Source organism: Thermobia domestica, chromosome 1, assembly GCF_964235325.1.
Source record: "Thermobia domestica chromosome 1, izTheDome1.hap1.1, whole genome shotgun sequence".
Taxonomy (NCBI): domain Eukaryota; kingdom Metazoa; phylum Arthropoda; class Insecta; order Zygentoma; family Lepismatidae; genus Thermobia; species Thermobia domestica.
Genome location: NC_137454.1, coordinates 226,150,397 through 226,177,035, shown reverse-complemented (window position 1 = coordinate 226,177,035; position 26,639 = coordinate 226,150,397). Strand labels below are relative to the sequence as shown.

General features: G+C 33.5%; 1 protein-coding gene across 1 annotated transcript in view; it reads right to left on the bottom strand.

Annotated features, from left to right (window-relative positions):
* Window positions 1–26,639, bottom strand: part of LOC145667100 (phospholipase B1, membrane-associated-like) — a 37,475-nt gene that overhangs the window by 3,907 nt on the left and 6,929 nt on the right. Inside the window, exons 4-6 of the mRNA XM_081734838.1 lie at window positions 8,769–8,931; window positions 5,745–5,902; window positions 1,139–1,283 (exon numbers count right to left, since the gene is read on the bottom strand). Of these exons, the coding sequence (XP_081590964.1) occupies window positions 1,139–1,283; window positions 5,745–5,902; window positions 8,769–8,931 (466 nt within the window). The remainder of the gene's footprint in view (window positions 1–1,138; window positions 1,284–5,744; window positions 5,903–8,768; window positions 8,932–26,639) is intronic.

The following is a 26,639-nucleotide window of genomic DNA, read 5'->3' as shown; positions in this document are numbered from 1 at the left end:
CATTCACAACTCTTTAATGGACAAAGATCTTTTACCTAATATCTGTACAATTCGGAAGAATGAACCGGTGAACCAAAGATTCGACAAATGAATTTAATACAAAATAAATAATATAAAAATGTATCCCAAAAATAGCTAGAATAAATTTCTAATAATTAACATGGTACATTATCATTGAATGTGGTGTTGTACATTACCAAAAAATTATAAATAAAATATAACATATCAGAAAATTATGAAAATGATCATGAATCATCATACATCACACAATTTACATAAGATGCTTGTTTACTTTATGTTCATAAATAATTTTCATTACCATTTAAGGTCATATAAAGCAAGAAATCTTGTAATTCTAATGAATTAAAAATAAAACTTTTAAAATTAAAAAGAACTGTTTAAAATGTGTAAAATCTGATTATATAAAATGTGATAGTTATTATGAACATTTATATGAACGACTGGGAGGTTTATTGATCCGCCAAATATAATCCTTAATCATTGAGTGAAGTTGTGTTGGAAATGAATTTATAATTGGAGGATGAACCAGTTTGTTAGATTTTTTCTATGAACAGTCCTGAACCAAAGAGATGCAGCCATTATAACTAGTCAAAAATGTATTCTTCAAGGGATAATTATGCTAGCGACTAGGATCGTCGTTTAGAAGTCCACAATTAAGGATCATTATGAAATATAATTTTAATGTACATTTTATGCTTTTCCTGGTAGTAATTGTAACGTATACACGTTCTAAGATGAATATGTTAAAACTGTAATTTAATTTAAGGTTAATATGTGAAAAACAATGCAAAGTCACAAGAAATGAAAAGAAAAAAGAAACGAAAAATATGATAAAGGATAAACCAATAATGGACAATTACGATAGAAAATAAAAGAAATTAAAATAACCTAGTGACACAAGATTTGACAGTGTTTTCGTGCAAAATTGCCATTGTAGAGCTCAATACCAATACGTGACATTACCTAACCTGTTTTCTGAACAAGAGCGGCGTTTGTGTTGTACGCGTGACCTTGGTCCACTCATCGATAGTGTACAGAGGTTTCTCAATAGACGTAGGATCACACATTTTAATCATGCCAAACTATATTTAGAATATTTTTTATTCATAATACTTACATAAAGCTTCTCCTTTTTCATTAAAGTGCATGCAGTCTTTTGACATATAATCGTGGGGAGTTTCTGCTGGTATTTTTAACCCCTCAAAGAAGTTTTGGTATACCACGGTAAAATTATCAGTTTTATCGTACCTGCCACTAGAAACCTAAAACGAGATTATATATATATAAGAATAACAACAAATGTTTCTACAATACATACTACGTATAACAAAAGAAAGCCTTACTGAATGTATATTTCATAAGTAGAAGCAATTACGGTAAATTAATTAGTGTATCTTCCACCATGCTGCAGCGGCGTTTGACCCCAGTTTGAACTTGTACAGCATACATGCCCTTATGAGGCTCTGTGGAGGCCCCATGTTCGCTCTGCTGTTACGCAAGTTCACGGTGTAACTAAACTGCCATAGCCAGGTAGTATGTTGAATATACTCACACCAACAACTGACCTTCGCCTTATCTACATTTGCATTCAACTCACGGTTTAAGGGCCAATTGAACACAGACCTCAACAAAAAGTGACAGAACTTTCTTGGTTACCTTTATGTTTCAAAAAAGCCTTTACTTGCTATCTCTTATACTACTATTGCTCTAAAGAGATTAATATTACAACTGGGAGGCGATATTCGACGTAGATCTATAGTTCCTTCGGTTGCGATAGAGAAATAAAGTGAGAGATGAAATATAATCTTGTGATATTGAATCTATCTATCTATTTATAAAGTGCTTGTTGATATCGATTACCGTCTTTTCAGTATAGCTATGGATGTTGAGACCAAAAACTGTTAACTTTTACCACTTCCAGTTTGAATAGACTGTTAACAAGAGGAGTGGAACGTACACTGCACCCGTTGAATCGATTTCGAGCAACCGATTGTCGCAAATCTTACCGTTTTTATATATCTATAGCGATTAACGTTGAAACTGAAAATGGTTAATTTCTATCACTTCCAGTTTAAGTTAAGGGTTTAGTTAGTAGTTGAGACACTAAATTAATTCCAGAAAACCACTTGCCGATAAATCTTACTGTTTTTGCTCTTTTGAGATCAGTATTAGGTTCTGTTGTAAATTTCTACCACTTTCGGTTTTAATAGAGACATGCGAATGAAGCTGCTAGCTAACTTTCCTTGAGACGCTGAATCAATTCCAAAAATCAACTAGTTCCTACCGTTTACCATATCTGTCCTATGGAAATCAACATTGACACCAGAAATTGTTAGTTTCAACCACTTCCGGTTTGAATAGAAAGCTAACGGATGAGATGGAACCATTACTTTGCACCATAGATTGATCTTCCCCTCAAAGAATTCTTGGATCCTGTGACCACTTTTGCTCTAATATATATCGGCACATGGGCATAGCCTTTCTATAGAAATTCTGATACTTGTGCATAGCATATTTCGGAAGACTCAAAAACTGATCGTGACGAAAGGTGGGGAACTTAAAGAGACGGTTGTTCATAAACGTTTTACTGTATTTGAAACAAGTAGCACTTTAACGTGTACACTACGTGAAGTAGTTTATTTTCTATGACGTGATATTTTCTCAATTATTATTAAAACCGGAAGCGGAAGTAGATATATACCACTTCTAGTTTTATTAGAGAGATCAGAGTGGAGACGGAATATATTTCTGGAGCACTTAGTCAATTGGGTTAAAACCGCTTCACTCCATCAATTACTGTTTCTACTTCATAATGTTCAACGATGAAACCGGCAATAGTTGATTTCTACCACTCCTGGTCTTAATAGAGAAACTAGAGTGGAGATTTAATATATTCTTGGAACGCTTAATCGACTGCAGAGAACCACTTAAAGCTAGCGGTAACCGTTTTCACTTCATAAAAATCCACGTCTCAAACGGAAGTGGTTGATATATGTTACTTCCGGTCTCAGTAGAGAGAATAGAAAATAGATAATGCATGCTTTTGCGACTCTTAAGTTATTATAGAAGAGAACTTCTTGCTGTTTAATGCATTTTTAAAATTTTAATTTTTATTTAAAAAGGTTAAAACTCGAAGTGGTTGATTTCTACAACATAAGGTTTCACTAGAGGATTAGAAAAACGCTATATACATGGGTATTCTTAGAACGCCAAATCAATTCCAGAAAACACTTTCTTGCTATTATTAGTCCTAGTATAGGGTTGTTAGCTCTTACGCTATATAATTTATGTCAATCAATACTGAAACAAGAAGTTGGGTGCTTTTCTATCACTTCTGGTTTTAGTAGAGAATTAAGGATAAAGTTGTAATGCATTCCTAGAACTCCTAATCAATTTCGGAAAAGAGCATCACTGGCTTTCCTCTATAGCAATCAACGATACTACCCGAAATGGTTAATTTCTTTCACTTTCAGTATAAGTATCGGCTCCAGAAAGGACTCCGCATCTTAACTTTTGTTTCCTGCCTGTTCATACAAGAGTACCAAAAGAAGCCTTAAAACATCTCGTTGAGTTCTCGACCTACTTACTTCTGTCAATCAGATTTTTAACGTTGATCACGATAAAATCAAAATATTGCAACCGTTTGCAAGTGTAAAGTGAGTTCAGGTGTGTTTGTCGAACTTATCACCGAAAATAGGGAAACTTGTAAAGGAAAAGCAATGTCAACCATCACACTGAATTTTGTCTTTGCTCTTACTTGATACGTTTAAACTCCATCTTATTCACTGAAATAACATTTTGTACCCACTTATATATATATATATATATATATATATATATATATATATATATATATATATATATATATATATATATATATATATAATAATTGTATAATTATTTAGCTTTTAATAAAGTAGAAATCTTAAATAGGAATAGGAAAAAACAAAATATCGAGCATGTAGCACTTAGAAATTCCTGCGATTAAAGTATAAATACTTATTATAAGTTATGTTTTGTTCATAATTTCATATTTTATCTCTGTCCTAGCTTACGCCTCCCCCAGTTTGGGAACCACTGTGTTAGAGGATGACCACGGTCAGCATTTGGAACTCGAGGAATGAGCAACAGAGCAAATACACCAATATCCCCATTTCGCCTACGACGTCTTATTCACAGATGTGACCAACTTTTACGTTTCAGTGAGGTAAACAAATAGAATGTTCGCTACGTGTCAGACATCAATTCCTGTTCATGTGCTGGTATTCCTGGAAAATTTATGGTGTGTAGGGAATCCGTGTTTTGAGTCTTTTGTTTATCAACGGACACTTAACAGCAATCGAGTATCGTTGAATGTTGGAAGAAGATAAATTGCTCTATCTCTTTTGTCTGAAGATTGGGCATTTCCTGTGTTCTACCATCACAATGGTGCCCCTCCGCATGATAGAAATTGTGTTCGTGAATATTTGAATGTGCAGTCTCCCAACTTGTGGATCGGTAGACATGGCTGTGGAGTGTCCACCATGTTACCCTGATGTCACTCCCCTAAATTTTTATCATTGAGGACGTCTCAAGTTTATTGTGTATTCAGTGAAAATTCGGGATATTGATAATCGAAAGCTATGTATTACAAACGCATGTGAAAGCATACCTGAAAACAATTTTAGCAAGTTTTTGGCTCAATGGAAGAAAGAATGTCTCTGACAATTCAACGGAATAGACAACAAATCGAACACTTTCTATAATCGGAAGAAATGCGTGGCATGTGACCGATGTTGCGAAAACCAAAAGTCAGTCATAATTTAGTTGTGGAAAGTGATAAGTCAAAAACAAACATAGCATTGAATTTCTAAAAAAAACTTCAGATGAAAACAAGGTATAACAACATATGGTTTCAATTTAAGAAAATGAAAGGGAATTCAAACTAGCGGATTTCAATATACCACTCATCAAAATAACTATTCTATCAGGCCTTCTATCAGAAGTGGAAGTCTGATGAAGACACAGTTATTGTGTTGAAACTGTTACGTGATACTGTTTTTTTTACATATTATCACTTAGATCAAAATTACGTGTCCTAAAAGATTTCTCCTCACCTGTACTAGTAACCTACAGTATTACTTTTGCAATATTTCTAAAACCCTGCTTTTCGTTGGTTGTTCCGACACTTTTGGACCACCCTTTAGATTAGGGTGGTCTTGATTTCTCGACTTCCCGATTTAACGATCGGACATACCATTAAGAAATAGTCAGCGAAAAACGGGATGCACATAGATTTAACCTTGGAAAAGGATTTTGGCGCTCAAATTCTCATTGTAAACAATGAAAAGTGATATTTTCACCATTAAAACTGAAATATGCGAAAGATGCGAAAACTGAAACTGAAAGATGCTAAAACTAAATTAGTCTTAAACAAAAGTTTGAGGAACAGGTTATATAAGTGCTGCTTAGAAACGTAATATTTTGCAGTTTTTTTTTTTTTCTCTGAGTACTAAGTTGCATCGTTGGATTGCGTTGTTTACAGTGCATGAAAAATCGTTACCTCAAATTATTATTATTATTATTATTGCACTGACTTATTAAAATACTTTAACAGGACAATGACTTACTCCAGAAAAATGGAAGATATCATTTTGTGAGGAAAACAAAACGTATAGCGTAAGAGCTAACAACCCTATACTAGGACTAATAATAAAAAATTGCAGGTACTACATACAACTTACCAGTTCCTCTTCCACTTTGTTAAATCCTTCCCAAATTTGACTAACTTTTTTCAGTTGTGTTGCATTAACTCGGTCTGACATAAAGCAAGGGCACTGGGTTCGATGTAATATCTGACAAGGAAGAGGTTTCTTAGTGAATATTCTCATTTCTTTAGGATCTAGAAGAAATAATAATAATAATAAACATATATTTTCGCATTTAAACTTAATGTTTGGTCACGATTTAACAATGTACAAATGCTATGGTAGAGTAGTATAACTAATAAATCTCGTTCTTTGTTATGCTTATTAGGTGATCGGAGATTTTGGAATTTATCTCATTTCAGTTATTATGTGACATATTTATTGCTATAGCTTAAGAATGAATGGATCAAGCATGTGACTATTTTTTTTATTATCTTTTGTTTCTGAAGGTAATGTGTTCCAGACATGACCTATATATGGAATTTGTAATGCTTGTTTTCTATTAACATATTCAGATACATATACAGTTCATGAAAACACCTTTAAAAAGCGTAACTTACAATATTATTATGGCTTTGTACAGCCTTTCGCGCTATAGAGCGGGACCTGCCAGAGTGTGAGTGGGAATTTTTTTTCCAGAGCTAAACTTTTGTGATTTGTAATCCTCAAGTGCTTTGAGGAAAAAATTGTAGGTGGCGTACTTAAAAAGATAGGTTACATGCGTAATTCCTGTAGTTTTTAGACTTAACGTACAGCAAACGTATAACTGAAAACGCATGTTTTATAATACTTACCCTATAAGTGTTCTATCTATACGTACTTTCCGTATGAAACAATATAGACAGTAAGAATCTTACATCCAAATGAACGTATTAACATATAGCTGAGGAATGTAACATAAGTATGTGCATGTGATGTACGGAAAACTGTTAGATGTCAAATATTCTGCAACAGCATGATGTAACATCTAAGGGCAGTGCGTATGTAGCATATGGATAACATATGCTCCATAGTGATTTATGTAGTAAGCAAAAGGATTCCGTATATTTGTTCAATATACCGCTGTCCGGAGAACGGATTTTTCTCAGTGTGGTCAGCATTAACATGTGATATGACATACAAATTGATTCGGGTAGAATCCAAGATGGTGGGCTCAAATTCAAGATGGCTGCCGCTCGGAGTATTAGAATATACATTTGGGCTGTAGACTAGAAACGACTAATGATAACGGGATCATTCTTGCTGAAACTAGTCGGAAGAACCTAAGCTTTAAAATCACCCCATATTTATGTGTTTACGATGATTGATTAACTGTTTGTCTCTGTTTAAACTTTGAAATTTTGTCAGTTAGAAACACCCTAGCAAATATTTAACCTGCGCTACTGTGATGTGATTGCTATAATAAATTTGTTATATATTTTCTGGAATTAACACTGTGATTTCTCTTTTGTTATGTGCTTTTCAGGACTGATAGTCTGCGTGAGTAATCTTAAAGTAATGCACATACACGCCTGATCAAAAGCTCCCTGGAACTAGCAAATCCTCCTACAAAGCAGCAGAAATATTTGGACTTATCACTGTTCATTATGTGCCAATCATTCTCTAAAAAAGAAATTATACAAAATCCGAAACCGATGTCTTTAGAAAAATTGAAATAAAATGCTGAAAGAAGATAGAACACTGGAGTATGTGATCGTCTAAAATCAGCTACTGAAGAAAACTGCACACCTTTATGACATCGTTCTTAATTTTGTAACTACACCAACGAACGAACTGTGTCCATCGCTGAGAAGGCTGTAACTTGCAAAGAAGACGGATCACACGAAACATTTCCATGCAGCTACAGAGAAATGTCATCGACTGTTGCGACTAGAGCATTAATGAGTTGGAAAACTGATATGAACATTTTTTTTGCAACAAAACTAACAAAAAGGAAACATTATCGTCTCTACAGGATATGCGAAGAAACGATGGCTCAAAGGCTATTGGAAACATGCAGAAGACGGAAGAAGGATCAAATATTCACTCGATTATGCATGTGTAATGATGTCAAAGATATTTTATTAGATTATGAGCTATTATAATCCAATTGTTAATCTCTATATAAACCGCTTGGCTGTCAAGTGCACTAAGCCCAAACTTTGAAATATGCAATCCAATACATCATGAAAAAATTGATAGTTTTGTTAAGTTTGTAACTATAACCATAATTATGTAGTTTATGGTAGAACCCTTACTGTTTACTCACATCATGTAAAAAAAATGACATTTATGGAAGAAAGTCTATGTTTCCATTGTTAGAACCTAAGCCACTTGGTATCCAAGTGTCTCATATATACAAGGAGTTCTGACTGACTGAGTAATCAACGCCTAGGTCAAATTGTTTAACCTAGAAACTTGTGATTTAAGTTCTTGTTAAGATAAGATTTGTCAACTAAAGTATCACAAGTGAAGCATTTTCGGATATCCAACGTGGAAAGAGGTGAGGAATGAGGTTACAAATATTGCAATAAAATATCTTTATCTCGAAACCTCAGAAGTTTAGAGACATGAAATTTCGTATTTGGATTTCTCATTTGAACTAATTAAATCAATTGTTTCGGTAGTTAAATAAAATATAACGTTGTGGTATGTTTTTAATTATTTTAAATTGAAATTCAAACTTTAAGGTTTCATGCCTCTAAACGAAAAGGATTCCAACGTAGGACATCTTATTATTAGAAATTCGACTTGCAAAAGTGTGGAATGGAGGTTACTCTTATTATTTTTAAAGAGCATATTTCGGAATCCCGTAAATTTAGATATGAAATTTGATATTTAGATTTTTCACTGAAAATAAAATGAGGAACGTATTTCAGGGATTTGTTTCTTTTAAATGTGTGACCTACAAGGGAAGGAGAAAGGATGAATAGATCATTAAGATGCCTGTATCTTAGTATTCAATAGGTTCAGCAACTTTTCGTGAAAAGAACGGGAACTCCTGCTAGTTTTAGTGCACAATACATATTTGAAACTCTACATTTGTAATTGATAGAAACTATGTTTAATTTCTTTCCTTACCTTCAACTGCTATCAGATTAACAAATGTCATTGGCAAATTCTCTTGCAAAAAATCCAATACTTGTTGCAACTTTCTCTTATGGCGTCCTACAGGATCTTTACCTATTACTGATGGACAAATATTTGAACAAAGGTCAATGATGCCGCTTTGAAGAGTTAATAGCTGGAAGTGGATAAGATTGAAATTGTAATTAAAATCTCACAAATGTTCTTAAAACAAATGCTGAGTGAAACATTATTTTAAGTTATACATTGATTTTGAACAACTTAATATTGGTTAAAAAAATAATAATTCATAAATAAGTACTTAGCGGTCAAATGATGAACGTCTTTGAAAGTTCTTCAAGTACAACTTTCGTAATTAAAACACTATACATTATCAGATCCGTATTGATACAAGAATATTCTGGAGTTCGCAACTGTGGTGAAAACGGAATGATACCGTAAACAAAGGCTTAAAACTGAGATTGGAAATTGTGTTAAGAAGAGACAAGACGAGAAAGAAAGTATACTTGTCTTATCTAATAAATTTTAGAGAAATTTCACCTCGTTTCGATTCATGAAGACTCTTTGTCGTCCCATCTTCATCCTCTAGGTGGCTGCAAACAGAGTGTATCAGAAACAAAACACATGATGCTCTGATAATTCTTAATAATCTATCCTTCATAATGTAATTCTTCTAGAAAATCCTCTAACGTAAGAAAACCTATAACTGTAATTTTCATTTCAGTCAGATCTTGGGTTATAATGTGCTTGGTTTGCAGTTATATGTAATATTTGTAGGGATTAACTAGTTATAAAGTCAAACACTTCAAACTTGAAAGTTTTGCATGTATTATTGAAATATTCGCATATATATTTTTTTTTTTTAAAAAAAAAAAGTAGAGATTATTAGTGAAATGGTGTTAGCATGATATTTCGCGAGCCCACAGAGTATGCATGCATGATAATCAACTTCCGGTTACATAGAAATGCAGTCTGAAACTCGCAAATCTTGTTAAAAGTAATTAATTTTAATAGTATAATAGAGTGCTATGCGCGAAATAAAGACTAACTAAATGTAACAACGAAATCATTATACATGATAAAAGTATCCAAATTTTCTGTTATTGATCAGTTTGTTTGAGAAAAATAAAGAGTACAGTGCAAAAAGCGCGTTATTTCAACAACGAGTTTCTTTCTTAGCTAGCTCCAAGACTATCTTTCCCAAAAGGTTGCTCTTTGTATGAGAAGAGATGTATGAGATTGTGGATAAAGCATTGATTTTAATTTCATGTTGATTTTAGCATCCCTTACAGCAACGACGCTATATTATATAATAAGAGTAGAATTTACCGTTGCCAATGAATAAGAGTAGAATTCAATAACGTATAATTATATGATGACACGAGTCATAAATTGAGGGTAAAATATGAGATGAAGGTGAAGTGCAAATGATGTACACATTATCATTTGGGACAATGTAGGGAGGGGTATAAAGATAAATAAAACTTAATAACTCTTAAACCACTCGACCGATCTTGATCAAATTTCCAAACATAGATGAGGTTCAGACCTGGGATCGTTTCATGACTTAAATTTGACGGAGCAATGTAGGGGAGCAGAAGGAGGGGGATATATTTAAAAATCAATTTATATAAGACTGAAAGTGACTATTTTTGTAACTTGACAACCAGGGTTGTTTTGTTTATAACAAAATGTTTAAATCAAACTGTTAAAACTTGTTTTAAAAAAATGATTTTGTTTTAAAAAATTATATATATGTTTTAAACATTTTGTTTTAAACACGTGTATTTTTTAAGGCTTGGTTTAAACATATGTTATTTTTATTTTCTTTAATTTTTGTAAAAAAAAATCTGTCAGAGCCGATTGATACCGAATTGATTCCGAAACGGACAAGTTGATTCCCATTAGCTGACAGTGGATTTACCCCTAGCGTACGAGTTGATTCCCATCTGGTGAGTGCATATTTACCCTTAGCGTACGAGTTCCATTCCGTGCGATTTCGATTTCGCATACTGTACCAATTCACGTGTGCCAACCACATCTTGGCTGCTTGTGAAGTTGTAGTTAAAGCAAACAATCCTAAATAATTCAAATTTTCAACTTTTGAGTAACTCACTTGAGAGATGCAAGTTGTAATATAAATTTGAGAAATTTTATACAGTGAACAAACTACAGGAAAAGAAGAAAATTACTTTTGGTTCACCATTTCCGCTACTTGGAAGATGCTGGAGTAAATATATCAACTTCATTTGCATCACTAAGCATAAAACTAAAATATTTTCAACCATTGAAGTCAGTCATTCACTAAACACAGTCAGGAAACACAATTACTACCAAAGATACCGCTGACCACCTATTAAGAAACACTACGGTAGTTCACATGCATCACACATTTTTATTATTTTTTTTATCGTTACCCTCATAATTTACATGCTAAGTTGCAACTATCGAGAATAAGTAATGGAATTATGTACATGGCATAAACTTGTAGCAGATTTTCCGAAGATGTTCATAACGGGAAATGGTAGACTCTGTTATTTCTCGGTTAGAATTTTTCTCCATCATGGCTGACCGAGATGGAATCTGCAGCAATTAATAGTCATTTCGGGCCAAACGTAAGCAATTGCTTGGTGGATTGCGGTCTCAAAGTCAATGTATATAATGTCTGGATTGGTGATATTTTTAATTAAGCACAAAGCTTCCTTTTATGTCTCAGAGGTTTTGTTTGGGAGGAAAAAAAAATAATAACAACCAACGGGAAATAGTTTTTTTTCAATGTACACCGTGAATTATAAATATTTGGTAGAACAGCTTAGGGCACCTCTTGAAAGTCCATCTTCATATAAAGTTTTCGGATTCTTAAGAAAATCCAAATTACTTTCACACGAGAAACCAATAATATTCTTTTCTGAGTCGTTCACAAACAAAAAATTTTTCGCCCCTGTTTGTATTGAAAACACTTTTCTTTAGGGCTTCGTGCAGTTCTTTTAAGTTATTAGGCAACTTCGGAAGCTTCCTTGATTGAGCAGCATTAATATTTTCCCTAATTCGAACTAAATCACGTGTTGTGAGTGTGTCGATATCACTATTAGCTAACTCGATGCATATAAGTTTCGACAGGCGCTCACACAAATTTTCTTCCGCCTTCCTTTTGACTGATTTACTAAGTCTTTGCCGGTTTAATGTACCAGAGTTATCTTTTTCATGATTATGATGTAATCGCGAGCGAACAACACAATTTAAAGAGTTTAGGATAACAAAACACTTACATGTTCTTCTGGTACATTTATATCTTTCAACCCCACCGACGAGACACTTATGAAGGCAAAATTTCTAACCATCTATCACCAACAGTTTCTTGCCCTTTTCACTTCAAACTCCATCGCTGGCACACAATGAACTGGTTTCTCGCAAGTGAGTAGCAACACCTGCAGGAACTGTGTGAAAGCAGTCCGGGAATCAACACGGACAGTGAGGGTTCGTAGTGTTGGGAATCAACTCGGATGTTATCGTTAGACGAACTAGTCGAATGCGGGAATCAATTCGTACACTACCAAAACCCCAAGGGACGCAAAACGGCAGCAACGAAGAAAATTACCAAAAAGTTATCCCGTTCATGCTATCTTCTTCTTGTTCAGTGTTTCACACTTGTACAATTATTAAATTCAGCCCTTTTTGTCATTCATCGGCCCGTTGGTACCCCGCTGGCATTTTCAGCCCCTTTTGTGAAAAAAGTTGGTACAATTCTATCCAATTCAGCACCATTTAACAGATGCTTGTCACATTTTCAAAAGTGTCAGTAAGACTTTTTCTACATCTCATGATTAATTGATTTTTTTCCTCGTTTTATATATTTTTTTCATATATGGTTATAACGCCGTTTTGGTTTACTGGTCACTTTGAAATAGAAGAGCGTTTGAAATGAAATAAAATGAAATCTTTGAGTTTTACGTCCCACGGTTATGCCGGTTAGGCTAAAGGAGACGGTGATGATGAGTAATGAATGAAATCGTGGAATGAATAAAGTGGAATGAATAAATGAAACGGGAGAACCCCGAGAAAACCCACGCACTCGACGTTTGTCCACCATAAAGTTCACTTGGCGGGGACTGGGATCGAACCGGGACCCCAAGCACCAGAAGTGAACGCTCTACCACTGAGCCACCGCGGCCCCAGAAGAGCGTTTGACTTCCTTACAATACATATCGAAGATGATAACTGTTTTCCCTTTTAATCTGTGGCCCCTCTTATACTTTCTACGTGCGAAAAAAGTTTCTTCTATTTCCACAATTGTTCGGAGTCTTCCTATTAGTATGTTTTTAGAAAGTCATTTTTAAAAAGAGCAATTTTTTGATTTGGACTCTTGGAAAAGGGGGGCGGAGTATTCTAGAACTTTACTTCTTTTAGTTTCGTATTATAGAGCCATGTATTACACTGTGATAAAATAATGAATTCAGTCCTTTTTGTTTTACTTTGGTACTATTTTTTAGCCCATTCCAGAGCTAGGACCGTGACAACACTGTTCCCGTGTAAATGTTTTGATTTCTCGTGGCTACTACAGGTCGATGTGGTGATCCACAATTCATGTCGATTCTTTTTCCCTTGTTTTTCTTTATCGTCTATTGTATTGCTTAAATTCTTATTAGTTAACTTGCGAGAAAATGTTGTAGTCGAAGGTTGGACTACTTGTAGAAATGATATTAAACAATAAATAAAAGAATTATCTTTCAAACAAGCTTTTGTTTTGCATTCAGAAAATTAAAGGCCTTTTACTAAATTGAGGTTCTGAAATTAAAATATCGCAAAAATTCGTTAATACATACAGTACATGTTGATTCTCAGTCTTCGTACAACTTGGAATCGTTTAACATGAGTTTTACGGGAAGAAAAATGACATCATTTCGAGTAAACCGAAGAAACTAATTTTATACGTTTCGAACAAACTTGGGTTGCAGGATAAATTTGGCTCCAACTTAGAGATTTTTAAAAATAGTTTTAGATATGGGTCGTTCAGAGCACAAGGATCCAAGTCCATTTTCAAAAAAAGTTCATTTCTGCTCAGCAAACGTAAGATCTTCGAAGCGAAAAGTCCGAAATAAATGAATCAAAAACCACGTGAAAAAGTGTAGTTTGGGCTAGAGTTTCACAGGACACCGCTAGACAAGGGCGTTTCTAGAACGGGGGAACAGGAGGGCTAATTTCCCCCTCCCTGCTCATAAACTTAAGATATTGTGTACGCTGCAACGTGAGAAAGACTAACAAGTGAAGCTTCAAATGTCATTGTCAATGATGCATAATTACATTAAATAAATTCAGGGCGTGTCAAAAAGAATACACCGACGGAAAACGTCATATATTCGCAACCAAGAATCCGAAAAGAAAGGAAGAAAACTACGTGACAAGGTGCAATGTAGGGTTTTATATCATTACCGCTAGAGAAGGTCGCCCGTTTAGAGGTCATACGCCTTCCTACCCCTACACTGAATTTCAAATTTTGAAACAGTAATGCAGATTTAGAAACCTTTGCTGAGCAAAGTCCAACAGAAAAAATAAAGTCCTTACACCGAATAAATACGGAGTTTGATCAGTTAAAATCCATTTATATTGGCCGCAAGAAGCTATAGGCTTATATTGCTCTTTTGTATTTTTTTCTTTTTGACCCAAGGATTCCAAAGCTGGTTCTACTTTCGACTTTCGGGCCTGCTTAAAATTCTGGAAATTGTGCCTAAGCAACTTTCCAGTTTAGATCATCTATGTTTCCTCCATATTTATTCGGTGTAAGGACATCAAACATGTTCTGTTGAACTTTACTTATCAAAAGGTTTCTAAATCTGCCTTACTGCCCTCAAAATCTGAAATTCAGAGTGGGAGTGGGCGCGGCTGCTCTCCTGCCCCCACTGATGTCCCTGTCTAGCGGCTGTCATATGAAACTAGCCCACGCCCGAGTGTCCTATATTTTAAGCAGTTGTATATCATGTGTGAGATATCACACATACATTATGACACTATTAAATTTAGTATCACCTACTCGTATTTTCGTCTTGTATGTTATCTTGATGCAATTATTCTTGAAATAAGTTTTGATAGTGTAGTACTTATTACATAGACCTTCAATGTACATGGTCTTACGATTGAAGTCATAGTGGATGGATATTAAAATTTGAGCATGTGACACTGATTTATAATTTAATTTAAGCTGCAGACGCACATGTCATATAATGTTAGTACCGGAAAAAGGCCACTAAGCTTGAATAAGCAAATGAAGAAGATAGTGGTGACTTGCTATGAAAAGGGTAGTAATGAGTTTTCTTGTGTAATATTTATGTTCTTGGTTTTAAGTATTATTATCGTAGTTTTTATTTATATTTTTAAGTAACAAAAAAAACATACATTGTAATGCATTTTGTTTATTATTGATCTTATTTGATACGATATGAGAATTCAAATGATTAACTCAAGCAAAATTGTCATTATGATGTTATCTGTGTTTATCGTTCCATCCAAAGATTTAGACATATTGAAATTTGAGTTTCCTTACACATACAGTGTTGACCTCAGTTGTTAGGGATGTAGGAATTAGTTTCTGCTTTACTTCGGATTTTATTCTTTTGAAGCCGGCCCCATAGCATAGCATACCGCGATCTGCGATGTGATCGCAGAAAATTTGCCACGCCTGTGCAGAAAAATTACCAGAGGAGGAAAAATAGCCAACAGAAAAGTAAAAAAAAACATGCCTGCTATATGTAGATGTCTTAAATGGACGGACTCCTTCATAAATATAGTTTGAACTGTTATTAACGTCGTGTAAAGCGTATTCTTAAGAATCACAAGTATTTCTTCTGCAGCAAATTTTTGCAGAATTCGTGCAGAAAACTTTTGACTTACAAAAGCTCATCGCAGAAAGACATAGAAAGTTCTGCCATCGGGGAAGCCGGGAGAAGGTTGCGTGGACATCTACACCACTAGTAATTAGGGAGGGAATATTTGTTTCCAATGGTGGTTTTCCCTTAGGTGACATAATTGTCTTTATTATTACAAGTTTAAAGAGATGAGTAGGGAGAAGGTGCCTACAGATTGTTCATGTAGTATTCCGGTAGTTTTAATATTAATCGATATTTTTATTGCAAATAATGGAATAGCTATATGGATTTGTATCATAAATATTACTCTATTTAATTCATATACAAGAAACTTGATTATTTGGTAAAATTATTTTACTCAGAAGATTGATATTTTCCAGAAATTGAAGATGAACACATTTTTGTTATTTTGAAACTATGTCCTGGTTTGGAAGTTTAAATATTATTTTCTTTAGCTTACTTTTTAACTCATAATTTATTGTAGATTTATAGTTAGATGTTATGTATAATCCAATATTTTAGTATATGCAAATTTTACGTTGTCTACATGCGCTATCTTAACGAGATTACTTTCCACGTTTCTTTATAAGTAAAACTTATGTACATATTTTTATTGTTTTGTATTTTATTATTTGGTGGACACGCTATTATCGTTTATTATAATATCCTTTTACTAAGATTTTCTTATTTGATTTTTACTTGAAAATTTTAAGATTTGTGTATTGCATATTTTACACTTAGTAAAAAAGATAACATTTCATAATACCTAGTAGTAGACTTACGTTTTACTATATGAGAAGATAATGACTATTATAGAGTAATATTCTTTACATTAGGCAATAATGTGTATAGTAATTTGATGCTTCCAATAAAGTTATTTGATTATAAACACTTACATATTTTAGAGGTGATTTTTGTACTTATATTTTGCAACTACATTTTATTAAGAATATTTATTATTTAATTTGTTACGTAATTTTGTAACAAAATCTTAAGTAATTAAAAGTAACTAAATGTATAAGTATGTATTGATACGTTATGGTATGAGCAAATATATACTCATTTTCGATTTATATACTTTATGTGTTATATGTAAACCTACTTAAGATTGTGTTAAAAAATACGTAACAAAACAAATAATAATTATTCTTAACAATAGAATGTAGTTACAAAATATAAGTACAAAAATCAACTCTAAAATATGTAAGTGTTTATAATCAAAAAAACTTTATTGATAGCATCAATTCTCGGCTTTAGAAGATTCGGAATGCACTAGTGTTGAGGATACCTGGATTGAAATTAGAGGTAGCATTAAAATTTCAGCAATAGAAAAATTGGGACACGCGGAAATACGTAGGAACAAACCATGGTTCGACCAGGAATGCATTAAACTAGCAGAGAAGAGAAAACAGGCAAAATTACACTGGCTACAAAATCCGAATGAAATAACTACACAAAATTTCGCAGATATCAGACGGGAAACTTCCAAAACTTTTAGAACAAAGAAACGCGATGTTTTAAAGCTAAAATTAAGGAATTTGAAGCTAATAGTAAAAATAAAACCATCCGGGACATGTTTAAGGGGATCAGTGAATTTAAGAAAGGCTATCAACCTCGTGCTTATATATTAAAGAAATCTTACGTTACAGATCTCACAAATACGGATATCATCTTAAATAGATGGAAAGATTTCTTTGACGATTTGCTTAACACGCAACCAAAAACTAGTGTGCGTGGAGAAACGGAGACACAAGCGCTGAACCGTATATTCCAGAACCTAACCGAATAGAAGTAGAAACAGCTATAAAGAAATTACAGAAACACAAATCTCTGGGTGTATATGAAATTCCGGCTGAGTTAATTTTAGCTGGAGGCTAAAGATTGTGGAACAAGGTACACAAACTCATTCTCCTTATCTGGAACAAGGAAGAATTGCCACAAGAGTGGAAAAATCAATCATTGTTCCAATTCACAAGAAAGGCGACAAAACACACTGTAATAATTATCGAGGCATTTCTCTTCTGTCAACAACCTATAAAATCCTTTCAAATATTCTATTAGCAAGATTGACTCCATACGCAGATGAAATTACTGGAGATTATGAGTGCGGATTTAGACGAAATCGATCAACTATCGACCAAATATTTACCATTCGCCAAATACTCGAAAAAAAGTGGGAATGCAATACGCCGGTAAATCAACTATTTATTGATTTTACAAAGGCGTACGACTCGGTTAGAAGAGAAACATTATACAACGTTCTTACAGAACTTGAAATACCGAGAAAGTTAATTAGATTAATTAAGATATGTTTAAATGAATCCCAAAGTAAAGTCCGAGTAGGAAAATTTGTGTCCACAAGCTTTCACGTCGAAAATGGCCTGAAACAAGGAGATGCGTTGTCGCCATTATTATTTAACTTTGTTCTAGAATACGCTATAAGGAAAATCAAAGATAGCAACCAGGGCCTAGAATTGAACGGTATTCACCAGGTATTCACTCTGCATATGTTATCTTTTTTGCTAACACAATATTTAAAATTTTTAGGTAAGCACTAAATGAGCAAGTCTTAGTAGAAGGATATTGTAATTAATGATAAATGGTGTTTCTATAAAATAAAATTACAAAACAATAAAAATATGTACATAAGTTTTACTTACAGATAATCGCGGAAAGTAATTTCGTTATAACAGCGTCTGTAGAGAACGTAAAATTTGCACTAATAAAAACTGGATTGTACATAATATTTAACTATAAATCTAGATTATTTAAGATGAAAAGTGACCTATATAAAATAAAATTTAAACATATAAAGCAGAACATAGTTTCAAAATAACAAAATGTGTTCATCTTCATTTTTTGTAAAATATTGATCTTCTAAGTAAAATAATTACCAAGTAATCTAGTTTATTGTATATGAATTAAATAGAATAATATTTATGAAACAAATCCTTATAGCTATTCCACTATTTGTAACAAAAATGTCGATTAATATTAAACTACAGGAATACTACAGGTACAATCTGTAGGCATGTTCTCCCTACTCATCTCTTCAAAATTGTAATAATAAAGATAATTATGTCAAGGCAAAAGCACCTTTGAGAACACATCTTTCCTTCCTAATTACTACTGGTGCAGATGTCCATGTATCCTTCTCCAGGCTTCGAAAGAATAATCCGAAGTAAAGGACAAAACCATGTGAGTTAGTGAGTGAGGAGAGTAGTTTTTGGATGCGTCAACGGCTAGGTCTTTCTGCACCCATGCAATGACATACCTTAACAATCGAGTAGTCGCGTGGAGGACAATAGTCCTCGAGAAGGATTTTTTACCTTTCAGTAAATTCTGTTGTTATTGCAATTTAATATTTTAGTACCTTAATAGATCTCATTTCATTTAAAAGTATTAAAAGTAGTTAAATAGTCCGTTGACATGGAATTCATTCATAATATACGTTAACTGTATAAAAATTACAGTAAAATATATTAAATTTTAAATGAAGAACTATTGCCCTCCATACGACTAATGCCCTTCCAAATTTGTTGGCATGTGCATGATCCCATGCGAACTGCCATTATTGAAGAAGATGAGATGTGAATACCCTGTCAAGATCAGTGCATGGGAGGGGCTTCACTAGGGCAACTCCAACATCTTTAGTTGCAGAATTCGTCTCCTCATTACTAGGAATGCCTACATGGCAAGGAATCCAAGAAAGTAGACAACTGAGCCTTCACAAAGTAAGTAATGGCATTTTAATAAAATACGTTTGAACTAGAGGATGACTAATGTAAACATTTCGAAAGCTGGTAAGAACACTCTTGAGTTGGACAGGATCAGAATGAAGGCATTGCTATTTGACATAGCATATTCTAAGGCATTAAGAATAGCCGGGAGCTCAGCAATGAAGATCAATACAAATGATGGGAGTCCATAATCATAGCGGGTAGGGCCAAAGACAAACCCACAGCCGACAAAGTCTTCTCGTTTCGAGTCATCTATATGAAAGTATGAGAAGTCAGCATAGTGTTGTAACAGACAGCGAAACTCCTGCTGATGTTACTAATCAGTCGTGGTAGACATTAAATCACGCCAATTGAAATGATATGTGAGGACAGTAGAGCTGCCAGGGTGAAACTGGAAGAAAACTCAATGGATAAAGATCTCGTAGAGCAAGAGGTAATTCATATAAAAGTTCTAATACACTAATCCCAAAAGGTCTGCTGACACGATGTTTTCCCGCATAGCGACGATAGTGATCACCCGCATCAAGAACGAAAGAAGAAGGGTGACTAGCAAGGGTTCTAAGGCGTGCAAGGGAAGGGAAGATCAAACAAATTTTGTGAAGATGAAAAGAAGGCTCGTGTTCATCAAGACACAGGCTAGGTATAGGGCTAGTACGGAATGCTCCTATAAACAAGCAAAAAACCAATTCCTAAATCTGTAACCACTTCACACAGTGATGTGTAAACAAACTCAAATTTCAATATGTTTAAACATTTGGAAGGAACAATAAACACAGATAATATCATAATGACAATTTTGCTTGAGTTAATCATTTGAATTCTCATATCGTATCAAATAAGATCAATAATAAACAAAATGCATTACAATGTATGTTTTTTTTGTTACTTAAAAATATAAATAAAAACTACGATAATAATACTTAAAACAAAGAACATAAATATTACACAAGAAAACTCATTACTACCCTTTTCATAGCAAGTCACCACTATCTTCTTCATTTGCTTATTCAAGCTTAGTGGCCTTTTTCCGGTACTAACATTATATGACGTGTGCATCTGCAGCTTAAAATAAATTATAAATCAGTGTCACATGTTCAAATTTTAATATCCGTCCACCATGACTTCAATCGTAAGACCATATGCACCAAAGATCTATGTGGTAGGCAACTCACAAGCAAAGTGGATTTCAGGAATAATGACAAAAAGTTAATATACAAGACGAAAATGCGAGTACGCGATAATAAATTTAATATTATCATGATTGTGTGATATCTCGCATGATATACAGCTTGCTATAAATATATGATATTCACTATAATACCATTCCTGCCCTATCCGACAAAAAAGCAAACAAACAACTATTCGGAACAACAATCAATCATAGACATGATGAATATCCAGAAACCATATCATACGATTTCTAAAGTTCTTAACTAAATTCCATCCCACTGTGTTTCAAGTATGATTCAAAGTACTTAGGTTTGTGATCTCGTAAATCAAGGGAAACATACATATAAGAAATATAGCGTATTACAATGAACTCAAAGTATGAAGACTATTATTCTGCTAAAAAATTAAATCTCCACATAGTGTTCAAAAAATTGTCAGGAATGTACCACCCATATTTTCCATATGTAGATTCTATAAGGGAAACACAAACACATTTTTATATAACGTTAATAGCATTTAAACTAAACAATTTGTTAAATTTATATTCAAACGGTCAATGTAAGCAGACATTCATAAATACGGCTCCGCCATTGTACGCGTGTATTAAGTATTTGGTCTTATAATAATTTCTTATATGATTATTCTATTCAGTAGTAATTTTTATATAACGTTAATAGCATTTAAACTGAACAATTTGTTAAATTTATATTCAAACGGACAATGTACGCAGACATTAATAAATACGGTTCCGCCATTATACGCGTGCATTAACTATTTGGTCTTATAATAATTTCTTATATGATTATTCTATTCAGTAGTAAATAAAGTCTTTATTCAAAACTATTCACATAGAAGTAAGGTAAAAGTAACCAATATATCACATTCAAGTATATGTAATTTTAAATCTAATGGTAACAAGATCCTAGTAATATAGATCCTAATACCAAAGACAAACATAAATAAGTATGTACAAGTAATTAGAGTAATATCCTAACCGTAATAATTAATCAAGATTTTCATACAATACTCACACAATAACTCATTTAAATATCAAAAGTGAACCACAAACAAGTTCAAATAAACAGAAAACAGTTTTTAAAAATTCCACTAACATAAGATCTAATAAGTTATTTTTATTCTTATATATCCAAGTATGTTCAATCTTATTCACTCCTTTTTAAAATGAAAATCTATAATAATACCAATCATCAATGCTAGCTTTAGTAAGTTATCGTATTATCTACTGAATAATGCATAGAACTTTCTCCAAGAATAATTACGAGACAAAGCTCATGTTCAGCCACATTGGAGTTTTAATTAAATACTAAACCTATGCAAATAGCAAACATTAATACTAGCGTTAATAAAGTTAATTAATATATATTCTATATAAAATAAACTCAAGCTTTTCCAATAATAACAAGCCAAGACTCGTGTTCAATCAAGTTCGAGCTTCCTTAAAATAGTAAACCGATGGTACTAACAATCATTAGTATCGACGTAGATAAAAATTACTCCCATATGTTCTATACATTTCTAACTCTCTCTTTCACTTATTAAAACATACCTCTCGCAATATTTAGGAGCCGACGCTCATGTTCAACCATGTTCATGCTTCGATAAGGTACTAAACCTGTACCAATAGTAATCTATAACGCTATTGCTAATAAAGTTAACTAATAATTATTTTTAAAAAACTTAACCACTTTGCAATAATTATTAGCAAAAGCACGTGTTCAATCAACTTCGAGGTTTCTTTAAAAAAAAAAAGTAAACTGTTGGTAATAACAAGCATTAATATCAGTAATAATAAAGATAACTATCATATTCTCTATAAAAACCTAGCCCTGCTTCGTTTATCTAAACCATATATCTTTCAAATACTTATGAGCTAAGGCTCATGTTCAACTATATATATATATATGCACCTTGTTCCAAGTTTATCCGCTAGATGTCATGAATATCATTTTATAATGATCAAGTCTGGTAAACACCAAAATTTCAAACGAGGAAATACAAAAAGCGGTGTGCTAATTTTGCTAAAGATCTACATTCGTCTTCCTTAATTTAAGTAACAAATGTTTTTCCACGCTTTCAGTGTAAGTCAGATATTTCATAATGCCTTTAGCGGTATAATTCTTTCAAGTTATTTCAAAACAAAGCGTCTTGGCATATATCTAGTATTTAAAATAACGCATGTCAGGTAATATGTTTTTAAAAGTTTTGTATTTTTCCTCATAATACCTAATATTCTATAAATTAAACCAAATCAAGTATTTTCAGTAAACAGATTTGCGATGATATCCGTATATTACAATTCTTTATTATAAATTACGAATAGAATAAAATATTTAATACCCAAGAACAAAACCGGCCACAATATTTGATATAGGAAAGTTAGGTACTGCGAGGCTTATTAAGCCGAGCAAATATATTTAACGGTTCGCAAAAAAGAAGAAAACGTCTCCTGGCGCCGATGAATATCAAAGGAAAAAAACCCAACTTCAACGTGAGTAAATATTTCAATTATTTTTAGACCTACCGTAGTTTAGAATTTTTTAAAATGATCAGCGATCATATTCTGATTCTGAAAAATAAAATTCCGTAATATTTCAAACCACATAAAAATTTAATCGAAGAACATATTTAATTCAATTAGAGTTCCATTAAATGTTTACTTAAATTGATTAAAGTTTAATTTAAAGAAATATTAACTTAATTTGGGTATTGTCTCTGGACATTGCAGTATGGGAAATACAGTGAAACCTGTCAACTTGGCCACCTCTCTAAGTTGGCCACCTGCTTATCTTGGCCTAGTTCGTCTTGAACCTGCATTTTCCCATAAGACTTTCGTTACTTACTACTCTATAAGTTGGCCACCTGTCTATCTTGGAAGTTGGCCACACTGAAGCAATGTTTACCCTATGATGATAATGATAAATTTACCTGTGTATCTTGGCCTTGCAAAATACAGTTTTTTTATTTTTCTTAACTCTCGAATTTCCATATGAGAGGCAGATATTCTGTATTTGTGTCTGGACACAAAGAAGCATGATTCGCACGATTTGTTCTTGGAGGTCAATGGCCAGAACACTACCCTCATAAAGGAGTAAGGGAAGAAAGGTGTGAATAAGAAAAAGCATGTACAGGAATTCAGGAAATGGGTGTACGTCTTTGTTTACCCTGTCTGTTTTGGTAAAACCATTAGCTATATCAACTCCTCTCATCAGTGGGGAGCTTTTAATTCCGCAAAATTCTCAAGTTTAAAACTAACCATCTCAATTGTCAACTATTGGCACCTGTCGGCTTGTCATCTTTCGCTCCGAGGGAAACACTTCTAGCTCATTAACAAGAAGTAGTTAACTACAATATTACAATGTGCATATCTGCCAAAAAGAATAAAACAAATACGTCTACAATGAACCACCATTCAGTAACAACTGAAAAGAAGTCATATAAATTGCATATGAATTTCTCAATTTATAACTTAGCTTTTCTTGTTTTCAATCTGCATAACTCGGTGTGCTATAATATCCATTTCAATAAACTGCGTACATATGCTTTTATTTCATGGTTGTTTGTGTTATTGTGTTTTCAATCCGAATAATCCAATCTACCAGACTAGTTTTCAGGAAGAGAAAGGTATGCACATATATTAAACATACGTACTATAGTGACATTTTCTAGTACTGTATATTTTTATGATTACTCTCTATACATTATTTATAAGTAGCTGTCGTGACACTGCTTATTAAAATTTTACAATTAAGTAATACTAGAAATCCAATTCTAAAAATACACAAATCACACTTATTTTCTGTAAGTTGGCCACCTGTCTAAGTTGGCCACTTTTTGATGAAACCGATGGTGGCCAACATAGACAGGTTTCACTGTATCACTAAATCTGGTTACATTTTTACCATAAATGTCCTGTAACAACGTGAAAATCATCAACTTTACCCAGTTTCGATCAAAATTATCGGATATTCATGTAGCAAACAGGTCATGTATTATACATTTTTCTACTAATAACACTTCGGCTTTTAGGCAACAAGTTGTGTCTGTGAGACGGGAAAAGAAATTTAAATGAATGTTAACCTTAGCAGATTGTTTCTTCAGACGGGTACTCGAGATAAGTTTTGAATCAAAGACTATCCTAGGTAGGTAGTACTAGGGGCGAGGTGTAAATAGTACCCATCAGCAATTAGTTGCAAGAGATTCGGATTTCCGAAGGCTCTTGAATATGTGTTTTGGCGGTAAGATTACAAGAGCTTGTGTCTTTTTTGTATTGATAGTTAAATGTTATCTCTTACACCACTTAATGTAATTGAGGCTTGTTTGTAAAAGAGTATTAAGTTCATGAACAGTTTTACCAAGAGCGAGAAAAGCTGTTTTCTGCATATTGAAAAGTAAAAATATTTTGTGGAACTGAAGGGATGTCAGAGGTTTAAAGGATATATAATAAAAGGTCTAGAGCCAAATCCTGAGGAACTCCAGTAAGCGTAAAGATAAGCCAAGATAAAGCATTACCGACTGTGACCTAAGCAAAGCCATTTGTAAGGAAAGAATATATTAGTCTTAAATAATAAAGTAGAAACTTGAATGATTTTAGTTCTCTAATTAAACCGTAATACCATTCTTTATCGAAAACTCAAACCCTGCTCCCGCCAAGTGAACTTTGTGGTGGACAAACACCGTGTGCGTGGGTTTTCTCGGGGTTCTCCCGTTTCCTCCCACTTTCTTCATTCCACCATTTCATTCATTACTCATTCACACCGTCTCCTTTAACCTAACCGGCATAGCCGTGGGACGTAAAACTCAAAATTTCATTTCATTTCTTTATCGAAAACCTTTTCTAAATCCATGACTGTAAGGCAAGAAGAGAAAGCTTTATTATATTCAATAGTAATTATGTTGCTGAGACAGAACAGTTGGTCATTTATGGAGAATCTGGGCCGCAAACCTGTTTGATGAATGGGTAGCAGGGTAGTTGTCTCGAAATACTTATGAAGTCAGCAGACAAAAAAAAATCTTCAGTATTTTAGTTAATATTGATGTGAGTTGATGGGACTGTAAGAGCAAACAAAGTGTACAGTCTTGTTCAGTTTATCAAACATGCAATCTTTTGGGGCTTTCTAATATGGAGGATATAGACCAGATCTAGAATGAAGTTGTATATCATCACAACAGTAGTAGAAGTTATTGTGAGGCTTCTTAAATATGTCGGTAAGAGATGTTATGAATCCCAGACACTCTATTCTTTACTCACATTAGAATAGTGTTGAGTTTACCAATAGTAACGGTGCAGTGAGTGGAATTTCCGGATCAATGACATGATCTGGTGAAAGTTGTAAAGCAGGGATGCAAAAAATGTCCGTCCGTTCAGAAAACTTAGAGGCAGTTGGAGTAAAACCCGCTGGTAGCTGAATAGCAAATACATTAGGTTTTCTTCGTCTCAGAGACGTGCCATCTGCAATGAGAAGATAAGTTGTCGTGGTGTTCTCGCCAATTAGTTTATTAAACCGTTTCCAATATGATGCATGATGTACTTCCACGGATAAGATATAACGGCACAATAGTATTCCGGATAGAGAAACATTTATCAACTGAAATCTCTTCTTGTGTTAATTTCTTGTGAATTCCTTCATCGGTTAGTTCAGGAAAGACACCTCTAATGACAACTGATAGAAATAGTGGTTGTCCAGAAAATGAAGGTTGCTATTTATTTGTCAATTTTGTAAGTTTAGTGCTCCTCTCGAGTATTTCGTAGGAAGCTTTATTGCGAAAGGTGATTCCAAAATCTGGATCTTTTGATTTTAGAATGTAACTATTACTAGTAGGAAGTATTTGGACGAGAGTATTCCTTACACTAGGAACGTGTAGAAAGATCGCTATGCGCCAAGAGGCAGAAAGATTGTTTCAGGATTTGTGAATTTTTGTCATAATCTGTTTGTATAAAATGATAAAGAGGATTGAAAGTTGAACGTGTGAAAGAATGATCTTGAGACCATGTAGTAGTATTCAGTTTCTTTGTATTGTTATCGATGTCCATTGATGTAAAAGCGAATCGTAGTCGAATACGTGTAGTGGATTAT